The 20888-nt window shown below is 39.1% G+C and overlaps 1 protein-coding gene across 2 annotated transcripts in view; it reads left to right on the top strand.

Annotated features, from left to right (window-relative positions):
* PDGFD (platelet derived growth factor D) overlaps positions 1-20888 on the top strand; it is a 237558-nt gene that overhangs the window by 205023 nt on the left and 11647 nt on the right. For both annotated transcript variants that reach the window (XM_030835758.2, XM_030835749.2), the window contains exons 4-6: positions 1867-1929; positions 5830-6028; positions 20443-20657. In XM_030835758.2, the coding sequence (XP_030691618.1) occupies positions 1867-1929; positions 5830-6028; positions 20443-20657 (477 nt within the window). The remainder of the gene's footprint in view (positions 1-1866; positions 1930-5829; positions 6029-20442; positions 20658-20888) is intronic.

Here is a 20888-nt window from a genome sequence, read left to right as displayed (position 1 = left end):
GAATCTACAAGACTCAGCTCCAGTCACCTCATTATGCAAAATTTTTCTAAAGCCCACTTCCTCTGCATGTAGAATTTTTTACTGCCTGTGGTATCCTGATTAGTATTAGCACCTGCATGAGTTTGTTCACCTGTTTATGTGTCTACATTGTAAACTCCATGAGGGCAAGTATAGTTTCTTATTTCCTTGTGATTCTACCCTCAGCTTAGAATGTATCACAGTAGATGATTAACAAATATATAATGAATGAGTAAAAATGAAAATTCTCTGATCTGAGAATTGTTCATGTCCCAGTTTCTTATCTGGAATATGTTCTCCCACCAATAGTCTCTTCAAGACAGGGGGAAGCCATTGGCTTTCTTGCTTTTTTCACCTGTTTACCAGTTTATGAAGACTCATATAAATGCCAACCTCCATTTGTTTGCACACATTCTTCTGTGAGAATTCAGTGCCCTTTTCACATGTATTCTGTCTTGCAGGATGCAGAGACCACATTTTCTCTTTCTTTCCTCTCTTCCCTGAGGTTGAAATTAGAATAGTGATGTCCAGCCAGTTTTTAATAGATGTTCATTCCTTGAAGCCCACATTTGCCTTAGTTCCCTCTGGTAAACAACTAAAATTTCTTCAACGTAGACATTTATATATAAACCAGTTTCATCATGAGCACTTAATAAATACATTTCCGGCTTCTCAAAATGCTAATGAAATTTAGACCTGGTACTTAGCTCTCATTCAGTATACTTGGGTGTATAAGCTGTCAGATTTGAGTGGCTGAATTTTTTATCAGCATCATCTTAAAATACCTCCTACTCCCTGATCAGGCTGGAAGAAATTAACCAAGGTGATTTATTTCATCAGGGTCAAGAAACCAACTGTGACTTGTAAAAATGATAGGATCAGCTTTCCTTCCCATTATGTTTTTAAAACTTACTGCTACTAGGGTAATTAACATGAAACTTACAGACAAATCAGAAAGAAGTTTGCCTTATAAGAGAAGTTTCTTTCCCTGAGGTCACAAATCCTTTAAGACTTCTGAGGTAACTAACTTTCTCAGGTCTGCTCTCTACTTTCTTTTCTTGAGTGGGTAGTACTTTGTCCCTCCCATGGCTATTTTCTTCTCCCCCCCCAACCCCCAGTCTTCCTGATTGAAAGTGATGCAGAGCCTAGTTCAAACCAAATAACCATTAATACTGACAATAATTATCATTACTCTTTATTAAGCATTTTAAGTGCTAGTTATAATTACATAACTAATGCATTGAATTCTCAAAACAGCCCTGTAATTTAAGCATCCCATACCAGCCTTTTACAGAAGAGGAAGGGAGGAGAGTAGATTGCCTGAGGTCACACAGTCGGTAGATGGCTGAGTTAAAATTTGAACTCCTGGGCTTTCCTGGTGGCTCAGTGGTTGAGAGTCCGCCTTCCAATGCCGGGGACATGGGTTCGTGCCCCGGGTCTGGGAAGATCCCACATGCCGCGGAGTGGCTGGGCCCGTGAGCCATGGCCGCTGAGCCTGCGCATCCGGAGCCTGTGCTCTGCAACAGGAGAGGCCACAACAATGAGAGGCCCGCGTACCGCCAACAAAAACAAAAACAACAACAAAAAAAAGGTGAACTCCTGTCCCCACGTTTTTTCATTTTGCCAGTGTTTATAAGTAAATGTGAATGCAGTTGTCCGTGTCTTGAATGACAAGGGTTCTTGAGGAGAGGTGCTTAAGACAGATGGTGACCTGTTCAGCAGTAATGTAGCCTGTATTCCTGTTGTCACTTAGTTGGAAGAAGATTCAGATGGCTGAGATGAAACTGTGCATGTAATGAATTGAACAGAGGTTTGCCTTACTCGCATGGATGTTTCTTTGCCTTCCAGGAAGATTTCCAACCCGCAGCAGCCTCAGAGACCAATTGGGAATCAGTCACAAGCTCAATCTCAGTAAGTAATTTATTTTTCTGTTGCCTGCAAAGACAACTGATGGAGTAGTAGCTAAGGTCAACCCTGGGATGACTTCAGCTGCATGAAGTATCTATGGCTGGACCCAAAGCCAGGTCTCAAACATGATGTGTTCTTCCATTTCTTTTAGGTTATAGTGAGCTATGTCAGATGTCCTTTTTTCTCCTCTTTCAGAAAGGTTTCCAGGAAATGTCAGTACCCCTTGTAGGAACACAGGATAGACAATGACTTAAATATTTATCAATTTCAAAGGAGAACATTGCAACTAAAGGACTGTCCAGACATATCAAAGGTGTGAAACAGTTCAGGGCCCAAGCTCAGGTGGGGAATTTTGAAATAGTTTTTTGAATATTCCAGGGGACGCCGTTAACCTTTGCATTTTCAAGGATCTTTTCAGATGTGAAAAATCCATGTTTATGGTAACATAACTTAAGTGCAAGCCAGGCTTGTGTTCTATGTGGCTTGGAAATAAAACATAACTCACCCTGAAACTATAAAGTGGTTCATGCTCCATTTTTTTCCCTCCAGATTTAGTCATTTCCCAGTATTCTGTATACTTATCTACTTTGTACAGAAAGAGCAGACTTTGTTTTCACCAATCTTATGGGTAGCACTTATGTAGCAATAAACTGCAAGATAATAAATGCAGTTGTTCATTAAAAGATTAAGAGCATGGAGAAAGATTGTCCATGGTTCTAAGGTGGGTTAGTGTGGCTGAGTCAGAGTTGATTTTTTTTTTCCAGAAGTGATGTTCTCTCTTTTGTTCTTGGAGGGAATTTTTAAAAATTCCCTCAGATGCCAGGATTTCTTCAGCTATGGATTCTGTGACTATTTAATTCACCTGGTGTGGCTGGTGAACTAGAACATGATCTGATCGAGATCAGTGAGGTCTCTAATGGTGATATTAAGAGTGTTTTGTTCGTTTCTGATGGTCAAGAATGCATGCTGTGAACCTAGCTGAGTATAGACAATCATTGTCAGGAAGGTGAAAATTAAAATAAGGCAGGTAATACTGAGGAGCTGGGAGGCTAGGCAAGAGGTGTGGGCAGTTAGCAGCCCAAGACTGACAGTTCAAGGTACATGCCAGTGGTAGCTTTTGCCATTCAGGACATAGTGGTCTATTCTGTCAGGAGATCCTCTGGCTTCTCAAGTATCTTGTACATGATAGCCCAGGGTTATCTAATCATTCCTGCCCAAAGGGCAGAAATCAAGTTTAAAGGACCCTTCACTGATTCAGGATAATCCAGGCCCTCTTAAAGACGATTGTCCTGTCCATTTGGTGCATCTGTGGAAGCTCAGCACTAGGTCCAAATCCATTGGAAACTATTCTGGGTTGCGTTCCAAGTCCAGGTTCTGCTGAGTCCTCTAGGAAGACCAGGGAGACCTAGCTTCTTTTCTCAGCATTCTGATTTTCAAGAACCTTCTGGAGTAGGAGCAAGGGCCTTTGGACCTACCATTCACTTCTGTATAAACCATTCTTTATTTTTGTTGAAACCAGTTTACAGTTTTCAGAACATTTTTACAGATTTTTATCATTACTTTAAAAGTAATTCACTTAGCTTTAAAATTGATTTTACAAACATAAAACAAAAGCTGAATGAGATCAAATTTACAGTGCAATTGAAAGAGGCACACCCAACTAGTATTTCTCTCAAAAATAGTTCTTATATAATTGCCTCGGAAACAAAAATATTCTCTTGGGTTGATTAGATCACCTAGTCACTCATAAATATTTTCTTAAATATCATTAGTGTTTCAAGTCAAAACTTGAAAAGAGCAGTAAAACTCACACACAAGGACCCTTTTACATTTTACCTACGGTTTGGATTTGCTCTTCAGACTAATGTTAGAAGAGACTAGACTCCCTCCTCCTCCTTCCTCAGAGCCATTTAAGTAGCTTATGCTTGTGTCTGAATGGCTTGATTAACATTGCTGCTTTTGTTTCAAAAAAGAGGGAAGAATTTTAATTTCAAAGCTTTCATATTCTGCCATGCACCTAACTTTGGCCAGCTCATTTTGTTCTTAGACCCACATGATACAAAGCTAATTGTAAATCATCTGTTGTGTATGAGCCAGGTAGACTGTAGATCCAGGCAATACAAAGTTGAATGGGAATTTGGAATTTTGTTACTGAATCATAAATTTAGCCGCCTTTAGCATAGGATGCCAAGAGGGATCTGAAAATCAGAAGTGATGTGCTTCAATCAGGGTTCAGCTTCTATCACACACACACACACACACACACACACACACACACACACACACACACACAAACACACTCCAAGATTAAGGAGCTGGCCTGATACCTTCAGCAGTCTATCTCATGTCTCACACGCTACTCCCCAAACCCCGTCTGCCACCTACTCCCTTTCCCTACAGGGCATGTTTGAAATCTCCTAAATTACACCAATGGTAGGTTATGCTTTTATAAAACCTCTTAGTTTTGCTAAAGAAAGACTGTCCCCCTAAGAGCAAGTGATCCTTTTGGGGACTTTTGGATCTTGATTGGCTAAAAAGAAAATGTGTCACCTGAGAGTGTACTGTCTGGGACTCTATAATGCATAGGCATATTATTTCTCAATAGGAATGCAGCTGAGTTTCAGAAATGCAAGTTTTCGTTAATCTCTATTTTTCCTGTAGAGATATGAGATATTTGCCCTTGGGGGATCTTATTTGTTTGGCAGTTTCTTTAAAGACATTTAGAAATCATTGGAGACTACGTGCTTTCCATTTCCTTGTTAATGGGTCATGAAGTTTTACAGAGATGTTTGCTACATGGCTCATTTACCTCTAGATTTTACAAGGGTTAGTGAAGTAAGTGCTTGGAAACTTAAGTGGGGGTGTATTCCATGGCAAAATACATAATCCCTTCCAGACTTTTAATGATGTTGCATTCCCCATTTGAAGAGTATTCCTGAGAATGTTTAAATGGCAGCTGGGATCCCTCACAAACTATAGCACTTAAAATGCACACACACACGGGGAGGGGGAAGGGGAAGCTGGGACGAAGTGAGAGAATGGCATGGACATATATACACTACCAAATGTAAAACAGTTAGCTAGTGGGAAGCAGCCACATAGCGCAGGGAGATCAGCTCAGTGCTTCGTGACCATCTAGAGGGGTGGGATAGGGAAGGTGGGAGGGAGATGCAAGAGAGAGGAGATATGGGGATATATGTATATGTATAGCTGCTTCACTTTGTTATAAAGCAGAAACTAACACACCATTGTAAAGCAATTATACTCCAATAAAGATGTTAAAAAAAATGCACACACACACACATGTGAATCTTCTACTCTTAGGTCAAGGGGGCCAGTTTCATGGCTTATTATCCTTGTTGACAGTTAGTAAGCTGGTTAAAGTGCCAAATTTTATCAAGATGTCTCCAGAGTAAATTTAAACCCTGTTCAAAGAACGTCTACAATGCTAGGTGAGCTACAAAGGTAGGACACTGAGGCTAAATGGAGAGAATGAATTGGATTATTCAACATTTGCATGGAAAGGAGTTCAGAATTTACCTGGTCACCATTATTTGTTGATATGGATATGATGATTTGAGACTTTGGACCAAGAAATTGGATGACTTATTTTGATATTTCCATTTAGCTAGTATTTTTTTTTTAATGATTACAATTCAGATGACCTGGATGTTTTATGACCTTCCGGGTTTTGATTTGCAAAAAAGTGAATGACTATGATTTACCACTTAATTGTTCTTATTTAGGAATATAGCAAGACTATGGCACAGTGGCTTAGCATGATATTTATGTACATGATGTCTTGTAATCAGAAGTCTGTTTATGTTCCTTCCATATGGTTGACTCTTGTATTTCATAGCAATGGACTTTTTCTGAGTACACTGAGCTGTATGTCACTCTTAGGGGGTATCCTATCACTCTCCATCAGTAACGGACCCCACTCTCACTGCGGATACTCTGGACAAAACAATTGCAGAATTTGATACTGTGGAAGATCTGCTCAAGCACTTCAATCCTGAATCATGGCAAGAAGATCTTGAGAATCTGTATTTGGACACCCCTCATTATCGAGGCAGGTCATATCATGACAGGAAGTCAAAAGGTAAGAAACAAATAAGGTTCTTCATAAGCAGATAAAAGTGCTAATAGTAATAAGTAAGAATTTGCAATGCAATGTAGTTAATTCACTTACATCAGATGATTACTGTTAGTTCATTATCACATATCTTTTACACAGCACCTTCAAATGATGTTCTGTGTTTTGTCCAAACTGTGTTGTTTGTATGGGGCTAAGAAAGGTTTGATTCAGTCAAAGATCTGTCATAGTTTGGAGCTAGAAAAGACTTTATAAAATCATCTGGACCAACTTTGTGCTTCTTGGCAAGTAAGGCATTATCAGTCCCACCGTAAACAGTAGAGGCAACCAAAGTCAGGGAAGGTAAATAACTCTTCAAAGGCTGCATGGCAATGGAGAGGAAAGGAGAGTCATGCTCTCTTGCCTCCAATGGCAGTGCCTGTGTAACAGTCCCCTGTGCCTCTCTGATGGATATGAATGTTGAATTAGCCCGGGACTCAGTCATTGTTGGCAGGAGAGGCTTCTCGTAAAGTAATGGTCAAAACTCTGGAAGATTTCACTCTATTCATTCAATGTCCATTCTGAAATTTTTTATGAGGTCCTACTATGTGCTTTGTGCCCTTGGTGGTTCATAGGATATAAATGTCTCAAGGAAGAAACCAGTATCTGGGCTATTTTGGACAAGTAAGTGTGAGGGCACACATTCATCTGGAAGGTTCAGGAAAGCAAAATGAAGGGAGAAGAAAGGAATATTCAGGCAGAATTAAAACATCATGAGTTAAAACAGTAATACTTACACTCTTAAAAAATAGGTATCCTAGTACTACATCTGAGTGATATGACCTTAGGACATGGATGTTTATTTGAATGTTTAACTCAAATTAATATAGAAATAACTTGTAATTACCTCATTGAATAAAACTATAATTTCTAGTCTGTTATGTTTAAGATTTGTTATTACTTAAACTTTCTCTACAAGTCTTGTAAGGCTGGCTTGCGTCATAGATATAAAGGTATTTAGTACAATACAACTTGTTTCTTGTACTTTGTAATAACATGGGTACTTTCAGGAATTAAAAGGAACCCAGGGCCCTTTTGTAGATAATGTTTATATTGGTAAGGACAACATATTAAAACATGTAGGCTGAAATGACTAGCTAGTTAACTCCTGCCTGGGTCTGCTGCTTATGGTTTAGGTCATAATCTTATATACTTAAAGTGCACAGCTAAGTGGGGACAACAGAGTCACTGGTGGCCCTGATGTTATGTAGATATATCATATGTAGATCAGTGTAACTCTCAAATCGAATTTTCCCAGGGCTCAGATTGTATTCAACTCAGAGAAGAAATGGCTTTTCCATAAAGCATTGCTGTCTTTGGATCTCTACTAGGTCAACCTGAAGGAAAATAAAATACTCACTATGTTTTGAAAACCCCAGAAAAAAATATTAAAAATGGTATTGGAGAAAGAAATGATAAAATCTGACTCTGTCTTCAAGTATCTTAACCACTAGCTACTTGAGGGGCAGCCCTTCTTGACACCTATTTGTTTGAAGTATTAAAATTTAAAAATCACCTAAATTCATTACTTATTTTTCCCCAGATACTATGTTGAGTTGGAGGCAAGGTGTCTTGGTTCAAAGCCTAACCCTGCCACTTAGAAGTTCTGTGATTTTTTTTGCAAGTCACTGACTCTTCCTGAGCCTCAGTGTCTTCATTGACAATGTGTGTATGATAACACCTACTTTCAGGAATTGTTAGGGGTGCCATCAAAAGCACTTGGCACATAGTACTTGCTCAAGAAATGTTGAAAAAGTTTGGAGTACTTGATATGCCACAGCATTTATTTGTCCTACTACTGCATTGCTATTTGTATCTTTCTAAGGGAATATGAGAGCCTAGGACCTAACGGTTTCAACTCTTGCTGAATATTAAGTCACCTGGGGAGCTTTAAAAAACTACGGGTGCCTAGTCCTATCCCAGTCACAATGACTCAGAATCTCTGAGGGCGAGGCTGGGGTATTGATATTATTTTATGGCTACTAGGAGATTGAGACTGATCCTTAGAGGCAGCCAGGGTTGAGAGATGGTTCATCCTATATCTCCAGTAAATTGGCACAGACTCTGACACATTTTAGCTGCTCAGTTAATGTTTGTGGAATTGAAGATATTAATTATTCAGTATTAGTGTATTTCTAACATTTATAGAAACCCACCCCATAGACCAAGGATTGTAGCTTTATTAAGAATGCCTTTGGTTACTGAAATAACCTTACTAGAACATTCAAGGCACCATTCTACTTATTTCTAACAGTGTAAACATTTCTCTCCCCTGTTGGCTTAGATTTCATTTCTTAAACTCTTGTTTAAAATGGCCCTAAGGCAGGTCTGTACCCTTTCATTTAACACTGGCAAGCCACCACTGTCTCTGCACTTGCATAACTGTGCTGATTTAATTGTTTATCATTCCACTGATGCTGAATAACCTGCCTGTATCACAAAAGCAAAGGAAGTCAGGTTTAATATTTCAGCTGTTATTTTCAGCTTTTAGAACTTAAAAGTACAAATTCATGGTTTGTATACTGATGTATAAGAAAGGGGACAGTGAATAAAAGAGTGAAAACCAAAAAGTAGTTATAGATGATGGAGGTCCATTAGGTGTCAAATAAAATGTGAACTTTATAGGATCCCTAAAAAAGTTTTCTACTATCAGTATAATAATCTTGTTGTACAGAAACAAAGATATTTTGTTATATCTTTGTTTTATATATTTTGAATATCTATTGAGCATCCATTCTTCTGATTTACCCAGACTGATCAAAAGTAGCATTTTTCATGATACCAAAGAACAGGATTCTAAGATGACCCTTGAATGTGAATATATAAATCACAAAATTTTATAAACTCTAAAATAAAGCACAAACACACTAGGTGAAGAACTTATGTAATGAAGTAGAAAACAGTTAATAAAATTAAATTTTATGCTTTGCTTCTACTGTTATTTGAAGAAAGATTAGGTAACAGTGAGTTTTTAGTTCTCCTTAAGAAGAGACTTGAAAATGAGAAGCAAGAGGACAGTAAAAGTTTAGGGAGAAGAGGGAGAGAAAAGAGACATAACTTTGCCAAGTATTGAAGCCAGAACTTCAGCGTATAAGGTCCACTTTTTTCAAATTCACAAGTAATAGATAAGCACAAACCTGTCTGTAAAACCTTCTGGACTGATGATAATAGGACAAGTTAATATATCCAACTTTCAGTTTCCTAGGGGGTAATGGAGAAAAGGGTAGCATGGATAATTGAACTCTGTAGATAAGTACAGTTCCAAAACCCAGTTTTTGCCAATGATTTCAACCCCATGCCTTCAACCTCAAAGCTGCCCAAAAGTTTAAAAAAAAAAGTCGTTTGAAATTCAAGTTGTATTTACTTCTTCTGATGAACATGACAATAACATAGCAAATTTGCACATAATTAGGTAAAATATTATATGGATGTTCTACAAACTATGTAATCACTCTCTGAATCATTGCATGACCACTGTGGTTTAACTGAAGTTACACTGCAATTCCTTTAAAACACAATACTTTGAACTTGGTAGCAATGTATATTTACTCAAGTATATAGCATGAAATGTGACATCTCTACATTGAAAAACTATCGGCCTTAAACTCTACTAGACTGGGCATTAATTGAGTGGTCATTTATGGAGATTAACAATGTAACTGAGATGCAGTCTTTTACTTATTCCAGGAGAGCTTGACTTTCCTGAATGATGGTGTGTTTGCCATAGAAAAATCCAACACATAACAGCAAGAAGAAAACCTGTTCTCACAGTTTGTGTTGTGATTAAAATATGGATATAATTGTTGAGGCACTCCAACTTAATAGTTTTGAACTACAGTAATGCTTGACAAAAATACAATTTTCCCCAGAGTTGCCATTTCTTTTTAAATTTTATTTAATTTTATTTTTTTATATAGCAGGTTCTTATTAGTTATCTATTTGATACATATTAGTGTATACATGTCAATCCCAATCTCCTAGTTCATCCCACCACCACCACCACCACCACCACCCCGCCCTGGCTTTCCCCCATTGGTGTCCATACATTTGTTCTCTACATCTGTGTCTCTATTTCTGCCTTGCAAACTGGTTCATCTGTACCATTTTTCTAGATTCCATATATATGCATTAATATATGATATTTGTTTTTCTCTTTCTGACTTACTTCACTCTGTATGACAGTCTCTAGGTCTATCCACCTCTCTACAAATGACCCAATTTCGTTCCTTTTTATGGTTGAGTAATATTCCATTGTATATATGTACCACATCTTCTTTGTCCATTCGTCTGTTAATGGGCATTTAGGTTGCTTCCATTACCTGGCTGTTGTAAATAGTGCTGCAATGAACATTGGGGTGCATGTGTGTTTTTGAATTATGGTTTTCTCTGGGTATATGCCCAGTAGTGGGATTATTGGGTCATATGGTAATTCTATTTTTAGTTTTTTAAGGAACCTCCATAGGGGCTGTATCAGTTTACATTCCCAGCAACAGTGCAAGAGGGTTCCCTTTTCTCCACACCCTCTCCAGCATTTGTTGTTTGTAGATTTTCTGACGATGCCCATTCTAACTGGTGTGAGGTGATACCTCACTGTAGTTTTGATTTGCATTTCTCTAATAACTAGTGATGTTGAGCAGCTTTTCATGTGCCTCTTAGCCATATGTATGTCTTCTTTGGAGAAATGTCTATTTAGGTCTTCTGCCCATTTTTTGATTGGGTTTTTTGTTTCTTTAATGTTGAGCAAGTTGCCATTTATTTATTTATTTTTTATTTATTGTTGGCTGTGTTGGGTCTTCGCTCCTGTGCGAGGGCTTTCTCTAGTTGTAGCAAGCGGGGGCCACGCTTCATCATGGTGCACGGGCCTCTCACTGTCGCGGCCTCTCGTTGCGGAACACAGGCTCCAAATGCACAGGCTCAGTAATTGTGGCTCACGGGCGTAGTTGCTCCGTGGCATGTGGGATCTTCCCAGACCAGGGCTTGAACCCGTGTCCCCTGCATTGGCAGGCAGATTCTCAACCACTGCGCCACCAGGGAAGCCCCTGAGTTGCCATTTTTTGATGCAGGGGCCAAATTTGATGTGCATTCCTCTTTAAAAAATCAGTAATTTAATATTGAGTGAAGCAAACATACTGAAATTAAATTGAGTCCAAATGACGGAGTTTGAAATATATGATTTTCACAGACTCTAAATGCTTAGATGTTGTAACTCTGGGACAGTTACCAACCCATTTCCCAGGATCTAATATCAATTTGTGATTTCTTACATGACATTATTTTGCTGTAAGATCTAAAACACTTGATTCTTTAATTTGAAAACTGTTTATTTGTAAACAACTGTCATAAGAAGCTGATGAGTAAATGAAATAAATATGTTTCATATAAAATGTTTGAATTGGTTCTAAATTCTCTTAGATACAAATATCTTTTATTTTTAACTTAGTCATTTATTGCTGTTTCTTTGTCATGCCCTTTGTCATACTAACTAGAAAGAGCCAAATCTTGCTCTGGAGATGTCATTCAATGGGTATAAAGTTTCAGTCATGCAAGATGAAAAATTGCTAAAGGTCTGCTGCACAACACTGTGCTCATGGTTAATGATACTGTACACTTAAAAATTTAAGCAGATACACCTCATGATATCTGTTGCTTAACATGTTTTTTTATAAATGTTCTTTTTTGTGAATATTTGGTAGAAGTTGCCCATAAAAATAATTAAAAAACAATTTAGAATGTAGGAAATAATTTCAGAGTGTATTAAGATATGAACATATTTTAGAAGTGACCTAAAGTCACAGTAAATTGAATGCTTACAAATTTCTCTCTCTGCCTATTTGATATCTGGGTTAGAATTTGCAGAAAGCCCTTGTCTGACGCTAGTGATGAATCAGATAAGTCACTCTTGAGATATCCTTCTGTAACTATCTATTGGTAAATTAAACAAACAGAGGTACTACAGACGTTAAATCAAATGGATTTCTTTTTCTAATTTCTTGTGTTGAATAAGGGTTAGCTTCACTGAGTTTCCTGAACCATGTGGTATGTACCAAGTAAAAGCTTTCTTTATCAATATTAAAATTGTTTACCATAAATTTGATAGAAATAGAGCAAAAGAAAGAATGTGATAGTGGAAAGAGCATGGACTTTGGAGTCAAGTAAGCTTATAATAAAATTCTAACTCAGGTACTAATGGTGGCCTTGGAGAGTTATGTGCAGACCTCTGAGCCTGTGTTTTCTCCATTTGGTAAAATGACTCTAATTATAACAACTTTGCAAAGTCATGTGAGGATTAATAATAGCAGAGTAGACAACTCCTAGTGGGCCCTCAATAAATGCTAGCTATTATTATTACTTGAATACAGAACTCTGCACAGAACCAAGGTATTTCTGTGGACCTTGCTCTCTTCCTTGTAAGGCTCTTAGATAAGCATCAGTAATCTGGAGAGCCTCCTACAGAGTATCCAAATATTGTCATATTTAAGTATCTGTATAATCAGTAAACTCATTAAAAGTTTACAAAATAATTGCCAAGTACTAAACTTTTCTATGATATATTTACCCAGAAATTTCTGGCACCCTTTTGCTTTTTGGACATTTCCTTTTTAAAGCTTATTTTTTAGATCTTAGCCACTCTTTATAACCCATATGATTTGTAAGTAACTAGATTCCCTACTCATTCAGTTTGCCAGCAAGCATTAATAAAACCATATTATCATTTATAGTGTCACATGTGTCTATGAGGGCACACGCATAAAATGTTTGAAGAAAATCTCAGCACAGGGACAAGGACCTTTTTGGTTGTTTATTCTCTTACTGCCACTGCAGCCTCTGATTTTCTCCTATAGTGGCTGTCTATCTTTGTGGATATCCTAAGCCCACTCTCATCATCAAAGTTATTCCTCCCATCTAGGCATATAATTCAAATGCACATTGCTTAGGAAATCCATTTTGCAGTAGAAAACCATAGGTAACTTTTACTGTCTGGGTGGACAAATGTGCCTTTTCCACAACAGTCACTCTTGTTAAAGATGAATGGGTTTGCCTTGTAGTTCCTGTACCCATTTTTACCTGTGTAGCATTGGGAATCCTCTGCAGCATCCTTGTGCTCAGTGCCCCTATGGACTTAAGGAGGGAGCATACCCTTCCTAGAGCACACATTCATGCAGAAACTGCTGGGGCTGGAACATCTGGCTCATTAAGTGTCTACTTGCAAAGGACTGTGTTGAGTGCTACGTCCCATGAAATTTAACTAAAAACAATACATCATCATTGTTTTCTGACATTTCGATCAAGGTGGACATGACCTTCCTTTCCTTAGTGATCACCAATTGCAGAATCTTAGCCACTTCTGGTTTAGGTGATTCTGTTCTTAACCTTACTTCATTGATCTGTTTTACTCATTTCAAGGTTAATGTGAGGCATACCTACTGAGAGCTAGAGTCTGGACCTTGCTTCAAACACTTTTAACTCATTCAAGCTCAATGAATTTCTTGGCAGGAGAAGAGTATTGTTATTCCCATTTTATCTAATAAAAGAAACAAATCCAGAAAGGTTCAGCGACAGCTATAAAGTAGAGAGCCATGACATGAACCTGGGTGTGTTGACTGCAAAGTCAATGCTGTGGGGGAACCAATAACGAGTAAAGCTCAGAGACTCATAGTCTAATAAATGAGAGACAAGAGAAAGATCTCCTTGATTTCCTAACCTGTTTTCTTATTTTTCATTGCATAGATGTACTTCATACATCCCCCTAGAGTTCAGAGAATTGCCTTATGATAGTGTCAGCTGCTTTCAGGCCTAATCCAATGCCTTGCAGATATCCTTGCACTCACCCATTCATTTTCCAGCAAGTATTTGTCAAGTGCCTACTATATGTCCAGTGACTGTAGGCAAGTCATTCAACTCTTCTGCATCTCAGTTTCCACATCTATCAAATGGGAATAGTAGTCTCTAAGATAACAGTTTGTTATGAGAATTCCATGAGGCTTGAGTAGGTGCTCAGTAAATTTCCATTCACTCATTGCTTAACAATGTTTTTAAACCCTGACAATTAGGAATTGTCTGAGTGGGAACATTTTACTGTGATTTAGGTTAATTTCTATAAATACAAGTGGTAAATGTTTCCATTCTTCAGAAATTAAACCAGCAAATGGAGTCATGAGATTCATGATTTTAAGTTTAAAATACCCTGATATTCCCTCATTAAAAGTTATAAGATAATTGTTCTTTCCAGACTTATTTGCACTTGCAAATTGGGGTTGAAATGTGGAAACCATTTTCACAATTATGTGCTAATTTATAGAAGAGGGAATCTGAAAATCACAGTGAGGTTGTAATGTCCATAAAGAGGAACAGACTCCTCTTGGGAAATTTATGAACCCTGAAGAAAGCTGAGAGCCCCTAGTTGCTTGGTATAAAAATACTACAATTATTTATATATTCCCCTTACCTCCCACCCCCATATAAAGTGCCATAAATCTAGTGTTGTAACATCAAGGTCAAGTTTATAATAAAGCACTTTACATAACAGATTGTGGGACTACTCCCCATTTGGCAAAAGACATATTCCTGAGCACCTTGAGATGTGTATCAGAGAGCCAGCCTTCTGGATGGCATCCTTTACCCCATGTGGCACAGCTGCTAGAGCCCATGGGTCTTGGTGCCAATCTTCGTGCATCACAGTTCATCCTTGATAGAGCTGGTTCTAGAACCCCAGTTTTTCAATTCTAACCCAACAACCATCAGTAGTTTGATTCATTTAGGTAGTAGTTACTGAGTACCTATTCCTTGCAAATGAAATCTGGATTGACTAGTGGTCTATAAATGGCCTGAACTTTTTCTAATTTTGACTTTAAGTTTATGGGTATCCCACAAAAGATAGATATTTAAGAAAAATCAGAAATGTTTGTCTTGGGGAGCTGTAGTGACTCCAGCTGTTTTTTTATTGGATTTAGTTATTTCAAATATCCTGAAATGGCATGTGTGCTTAGACTACAAAAAAATAAAAAATGTTGTAGTTTTTTCATCAGTATGCTGCTTCTAACTGTTGAAACCAAATGATTTTAGGAGAGGTGGACTTAAATGACCTATATTTGGTCCTTCCACTAGGGGCAAAGCACTAGGAGAGGGGAGATAAAAAGATGATTAACTCTGCTTTCAAGGACCTTATGGTTTAGTGGACAAGAAACACCTAAATAAAGAAAAGGATAAAGCAAAGCCTACAAAGTCAGTGCTATAATAGAAAGCAGAGAATGTGTGGTGAGTATATAGTGAAGGGGTCAGAGGAGATGTAGGGTGAATGTGCCTCTTGACTTAGAAGATTAAAATGACATAGTGGACTGAGATGTCAGAGAAGGTAAACTAGAATGACAAAAGCATGGTTTTAAAAAAGGCATGGGGCTTCCCTGGTGGCGTAGTGGTTGAGAGTCCGCCTGCCAATGCAGGGGACACGGGTTTGTGCCCTGGTCCAGGAAGATCCCACATGCCGCGGAGCGGCTGGGCCCGTGAGCCATGGCAGCTGAGCCTGCGTGTCCGGAGCCTGTGCTCCGCAACGGGAGAGGCCACAACAGTGAGAGGCCCACGTACCGCAAAAAAAAATAATAAAAAATAAAAAAATAGAAAAGGCATGGCCCTACTTCAAGCACTTGTTCTTCTATTGCCAAACCTGCACTGATATAGAGGCTGCTAGTGAGTGCCTGCTAAGAGAGTTCATAAAGAATTTTAGCCTGTAAAGGCTCAATTTGCTTGTATTAAAATGATTACTGGCTAGCTCCAAGAATATAGAGAAGTTTAACTGAACACTAGCAGATTCAGGAAGATAAAGAGAAAAAAGACTGGTGACACACATAACAGAATAGACTGATGAAAGGCCAGCACAGTGAAAGCCAACCAATAAACTTGACACCAGAAGAGACTGACCCAAGGAAACCATCTTCCTATTGAACAAAACAAACTGTGAATCAAACATGCATGGGAAGGAAAAAAAAATTGTTTTCTTAAATTCAGTCTGAGGACATTATTTTGTTTCACAATGAATTTTTGTATTCACAAAAAATTGAAATGATTAATTTAGAAAAGGCTTTTAAATTTTTATCATAAGCTGATCACCACCTATGCTGTGTTTGCCAAGCATGTGAAATATAATATTGGCTTTATCTGTCCTCTAGAAAGAATCTCTAGGGTTCTATCATTTGTTGCCCCCTGAAAACAATTGCTATCAGCCCATCCAACTCTTTACGTGGACCTCCGATTGGTTTTCATAACAAAGACTACAGGTAGATAAGGGCAAGAAGGAATGCAAGGAGAGATGAGGACAAAGTGAAGACCATGAATTGACAAAAGTCCTCTCATTTCAGGTGAAAAAATATGAAATTCATTGTATTTCTCAATACCAAAGAAAAAAGTACGTTCTGTGCAGTAGCCTGGTTTATTTGCAAGAACCCAGTGTACATTTCCAGTACAATCCGATAGATGAATGTGTGTGCCCAGGAGTACATGCTTGGGTATATGTAATTGACAGCATCTTGAAAGTGACAGGTCAGTGCCTAGCAACGCACCTAGGAAGCCAGGTCATTTGACAGCGAGTAGACCTCTAGACGGAAAGCTCCATCAGGGCTCATAGAATCTGCTCTTTGCACCCTCCTTCAACTCTTTAGACCTGGGCTCAGAAATGCAAGAGTAATGAAAAAGCCTGAATTCAGACTCTGGCTCTACCACTGACTAGGTATGTGGCTGTGGACATGTTCTTTTCCCTACCCTCTCAGAGCCTCAATTTTCTCAAGTGTAAAAGTGTAAAAGTAAGGGTAATGATAGTATGTAATTCCTAGCATTTATGGGGATTTCATGCAATTGTATATGTGAAGAACTTTTCATGCTACCTGATACTTAGGAATATAGATGGTCAATATAAAAAAGACCAGGCTGACTCTCCTTCCTCCCAAACCTGACCCTGAATGGATTAGAAACTGAACCAGTGAGTGCATTCACCAATGTACCATTGCTTTACACATCCCTTTCCTAGTGCTCAGATCCTAGAGCTCTTACCACAGCCCAGGTACCTCTGTGACTAGGCTGCACTTTCAGGCCAGAGCTGCAGAAAAAAGGGTGCTCCCTGAGGTTCTAGGCAGTGGCCCATATTGAATTACCATGTCCAGAGGAAGGCTCTGACAACAGTGGAGCCTTCTCAGCCTTTCCATCAGGTTGTCAGTACACAGCCCAAAGACGTAACTAATGTCAAAAATCCATGAGAAGGCAAGACTCAAATTCAAAAGGACGTAAAAAGAAGGATTATAACATTATGTACACCTGGGTGAAATAAGGGCAGCTAGGTGCAATTAATGAGCCTTTGAATGAAATTTGGAACGTCCTTGTTGCTCTGTAATATTCTGCTGTGGAGATTGAAGCGGGAATGGAAAGGGCAGCTCCCCTCTCTGAGTTTGTACTGCTTGGCCTGCCTCCCTCACACCAGAGCCTGCCTCCCTCACACCAGAGCCTCCCTTCGGACCAGAGCACTGGAAGTCTTAACTGCCACTCATTCCCTTGTCTGGCTCCCTGCTCTACTGCACTGCCTAGTCAGTCTTCTTTGACTGGAAATTCAACATCCCCTGCAGAAAGTCTGCAGTGGCACTTTGAAGTTATTTGCATCCACTCTGAAGAACCTTTTAGTTCTCGTTCTAAATTGAATGCCTTCGTGGTTTCAATCCCCTGATAAGCAGGGCAGCTGGATTCTACAGCAGTCATACTGGGTCACAGTTCTGAGTCACGTCAGTGAATTGATGCATAAAACTGACAACATCGTAAATCTCTTCATGGCAGGTAGGAAACGGAAATAACCAGTGCTAGTCGGTAAAACAGTTATACAATGTGAAGAGTTTTGTTCCAAGATGAGTAAGGCATACATGCCTATCCTGATTTGTTGACAGCACTTTGGGGGTTAGCTGAATTCCCACAGGGAATCATATTGTAGTTTGGTTTGGACATATTCTGGAGATAAGGGTGTAGCCATTTACCACCCCAGTCCTAGCACAATGCCATACGGGAAAGCTTGATACAGTGCCAAGAAGGTCGATCTTCCTCCTTCAGCTATAAGGTTGCCTGCCATTCCCCCGCTCTGCCTGATGTGGCAGAGACCATGAGGCAAAAGAGAGAATGACTTTGAGCCCAGTTTTCCTACTTAGTATTCACTTTGAGTGAGTAATACACATCTCAAAAGGGTGGGCGAAAAAAAAAGAGGGTGGGGAACAACGACAGGTAGTCCTATGTATCATATGCCTAGCAGAGGGCTGGCTGAACTCAAGTACACTCAGTACTGTCACTTCCTTCCCATCCCTCTCTGCCTTCCACATGCCACAACCCCTTCCTGCTAATAGGTGTTAGACAAAATATATTCCCATCATCACAAGCAACAGCTTTGGCCCTCTGCATTAGCCCTGTCCATAGCCCAGTAATGCACAGCCAGCATCAGTATTTATCTCAAGGTGACACTTGTAATGGATGATTGGTGCACTTCTTAATCCATTTACATAATCCTTTCTGCTTTGCTTGCAGTTATTTTCAGGGCTTTAGCAGCAATAAAATGGTTCCTTTCCCAAGACAGAGTTCATTCACTTTAAATCTGGCTTGATTATAGCTAAACTTATGACATGTCTTTACAAAGGAAGGGGAAAAAAGCAATAAATTATGCACAGTAATTATTTAGCATTTATCCAGCCCCCACAGTGTCCTGGGCTCAGCATATAACAGTTGGGGGAAAATCCCTGCCCTTGAGAATCAAAGGCACTCAAGGCAGAGCATTAGTCCAACTGCCATTTAATTCCTTATTCAAGGGGTCATTGACCGTATGGCCAGCCTTTTAGCTGACTTCATGGGGTTAAGTGGACTCTCCACCCACTCGTGCCTTCTTTTATTTCTGTTTCATTCAGATGCATTGTACTGACAGCATCCTTAGCCTTTGACCTCTACCCCAAAAGAGCACTCCTTACCGTTCCTCAAGCAGGTTTGGTTTAGGACTAAGACATTTAATGGGGCTAGAATCCAGAGTAAGCCTGATGATAACTGCCTAACATTTGTGGGATTCCTTCTGTGGTGGCCTGGCTGGTGACACGGGAAATGCACTCGGAAATGGTGTGGAACCCGCAGGTGGCCGGGGGGGGGGGGGGGACAAAGGACGTTCTTATAACTGCATTCTTGTGAGAAGATAGTCATGTACATTCACCCGCCAGACAATTTGGATGCCAAATAGATGGGTGATTAGATGGATTTTTGAGACCACAAATTAAAATGTAATTTATATACTACAATAATACAAATTTAACTCAAGTAAAATATTAATGACTAAAATTTGAAAATTTAGGGTGATGCTCTTAATTCATAGAAGTCCCAATAACCAACCCCCCCCAGATAATCATTTACATAGAATAATGGCCAAAAGAGAGAAATAGAGGAGAAAGATCTGAAAAAAAATTTTTTTAAATTATTGACCATTTGACTTTAAAGGAAAAAATTGAAGGAAAAATCAAAATGAATCAAGATGAATAAAATAATCAGCATTAATTAATACCAGGCACACTGCATTCAATACGTCAAATATTGCTGTGAAATAAGTATAGTTATACTATTTACATTTTATAGATGAAGCAGAGGTTTGGAGCAGTCAAGTAACTTTCCAACTAAAAGGAGGCATAGCCATTATGTGAATGCAGCTGTAGCTTTACTGCAGAGCCCAAGCACTTAACCAGTATTCTATACTGCCATCTAGGACCCAATGCACAAATATCCATCATATTCACAACCCCCAAAAAGCCATGTCCTTTGACGTTTTGGTTGACCTCAGAGTTAAAATGAAGCCAAAACCTTTTTATTCCTCACATTTACTTGTAAAATTTCACTGCCAGGTGCATCAATTAGAGTAATTCTTCCTAATGTGTCCCTGATATAATTCAAATTGTATTTAAGTAATGGCTTACAGTCAGGAGTTATTTAGAATCAAGAAGATACACACACACACACACATTTTTTAAAGCAAAGACAATTATTTTAAATTGCTGAATGTTACATTTTCTTTCCTTGGAACTTTTTTTTTTTTTGCATTGAAAAAGTGCAAGGAAAATTGAGCCAAGATATAGATTTAGCTAAGTTTTTGAAGGTTTTCTGTTTTCTGTTTCTGTTTTCTTTGCTGTTGTTGACTTTTTTTTTTTTGAAGGGCAGATAGGATCAAAAGAGAAATTAGATTTTCCATCTTTGGTGTTTGGGAGATCCCAAGGATAGATTCAAGCCCTGGGTTAAGGCTGTCCTCACAGAATCTTCGCAGCCTGTTCGCAAAAATGTGTGCCGAGTGTGTATGCCGTAGTCGTGCACTTGCTTACACGATGCTGTGTTTCTTACAGTTGACCTGGACAGGCTCAATGATGACGTCAAGCGTTACAGTTGCACTCCCAGGAATTACTCGGTCAACTTGAGAGAGGAGCTGAAGGTGACCAATGTGGTCTTCTTTCCACGCTGCCTCCTCGTGCAACGCTGTGGGGGAAACTGTGGCTGTGGAACTGTCAGCTGGAAGTCCTGTACGTGCAATTCAGGGAAAACTGTGAAGAAGTATCACGAGGTATGCCGTTTTCAGATTTCTTTGTTGCAGTGCTGCATTTAGCCCTTTTCAGCTGCAAAAGTCTTGTAATCTCTAGGCTGCTGGGAAACAGGGCCATTGCGTTGGTTGTTCACGTTGTTCACTGCACAGGGGCACCTCCCAGAGGGATGACTGGGAAATTGTACTCAAGCTAAATTTGCTAAGCTAGGTGCCCTGGGGAGAGTGTATCCTGAAGAAGGGTTTCCTTTTTCT

This window comes from Globicephala melas, chromosome 8 (assembly GCF_963455315.2).
Source record: "Globicephala melas chromosome 8, mGloMel1.2, whole genome shotgun sequence".
Taxonomy (NCBI): Eukaryota; Metazoa; Chordata; class Mammalia; order Artiodactyla; family Delphinidae; genus Globicephala; species Globicephala melas.
This window is presented reverse-complemented; position numbering and strand designations above follow the sequence as displayed.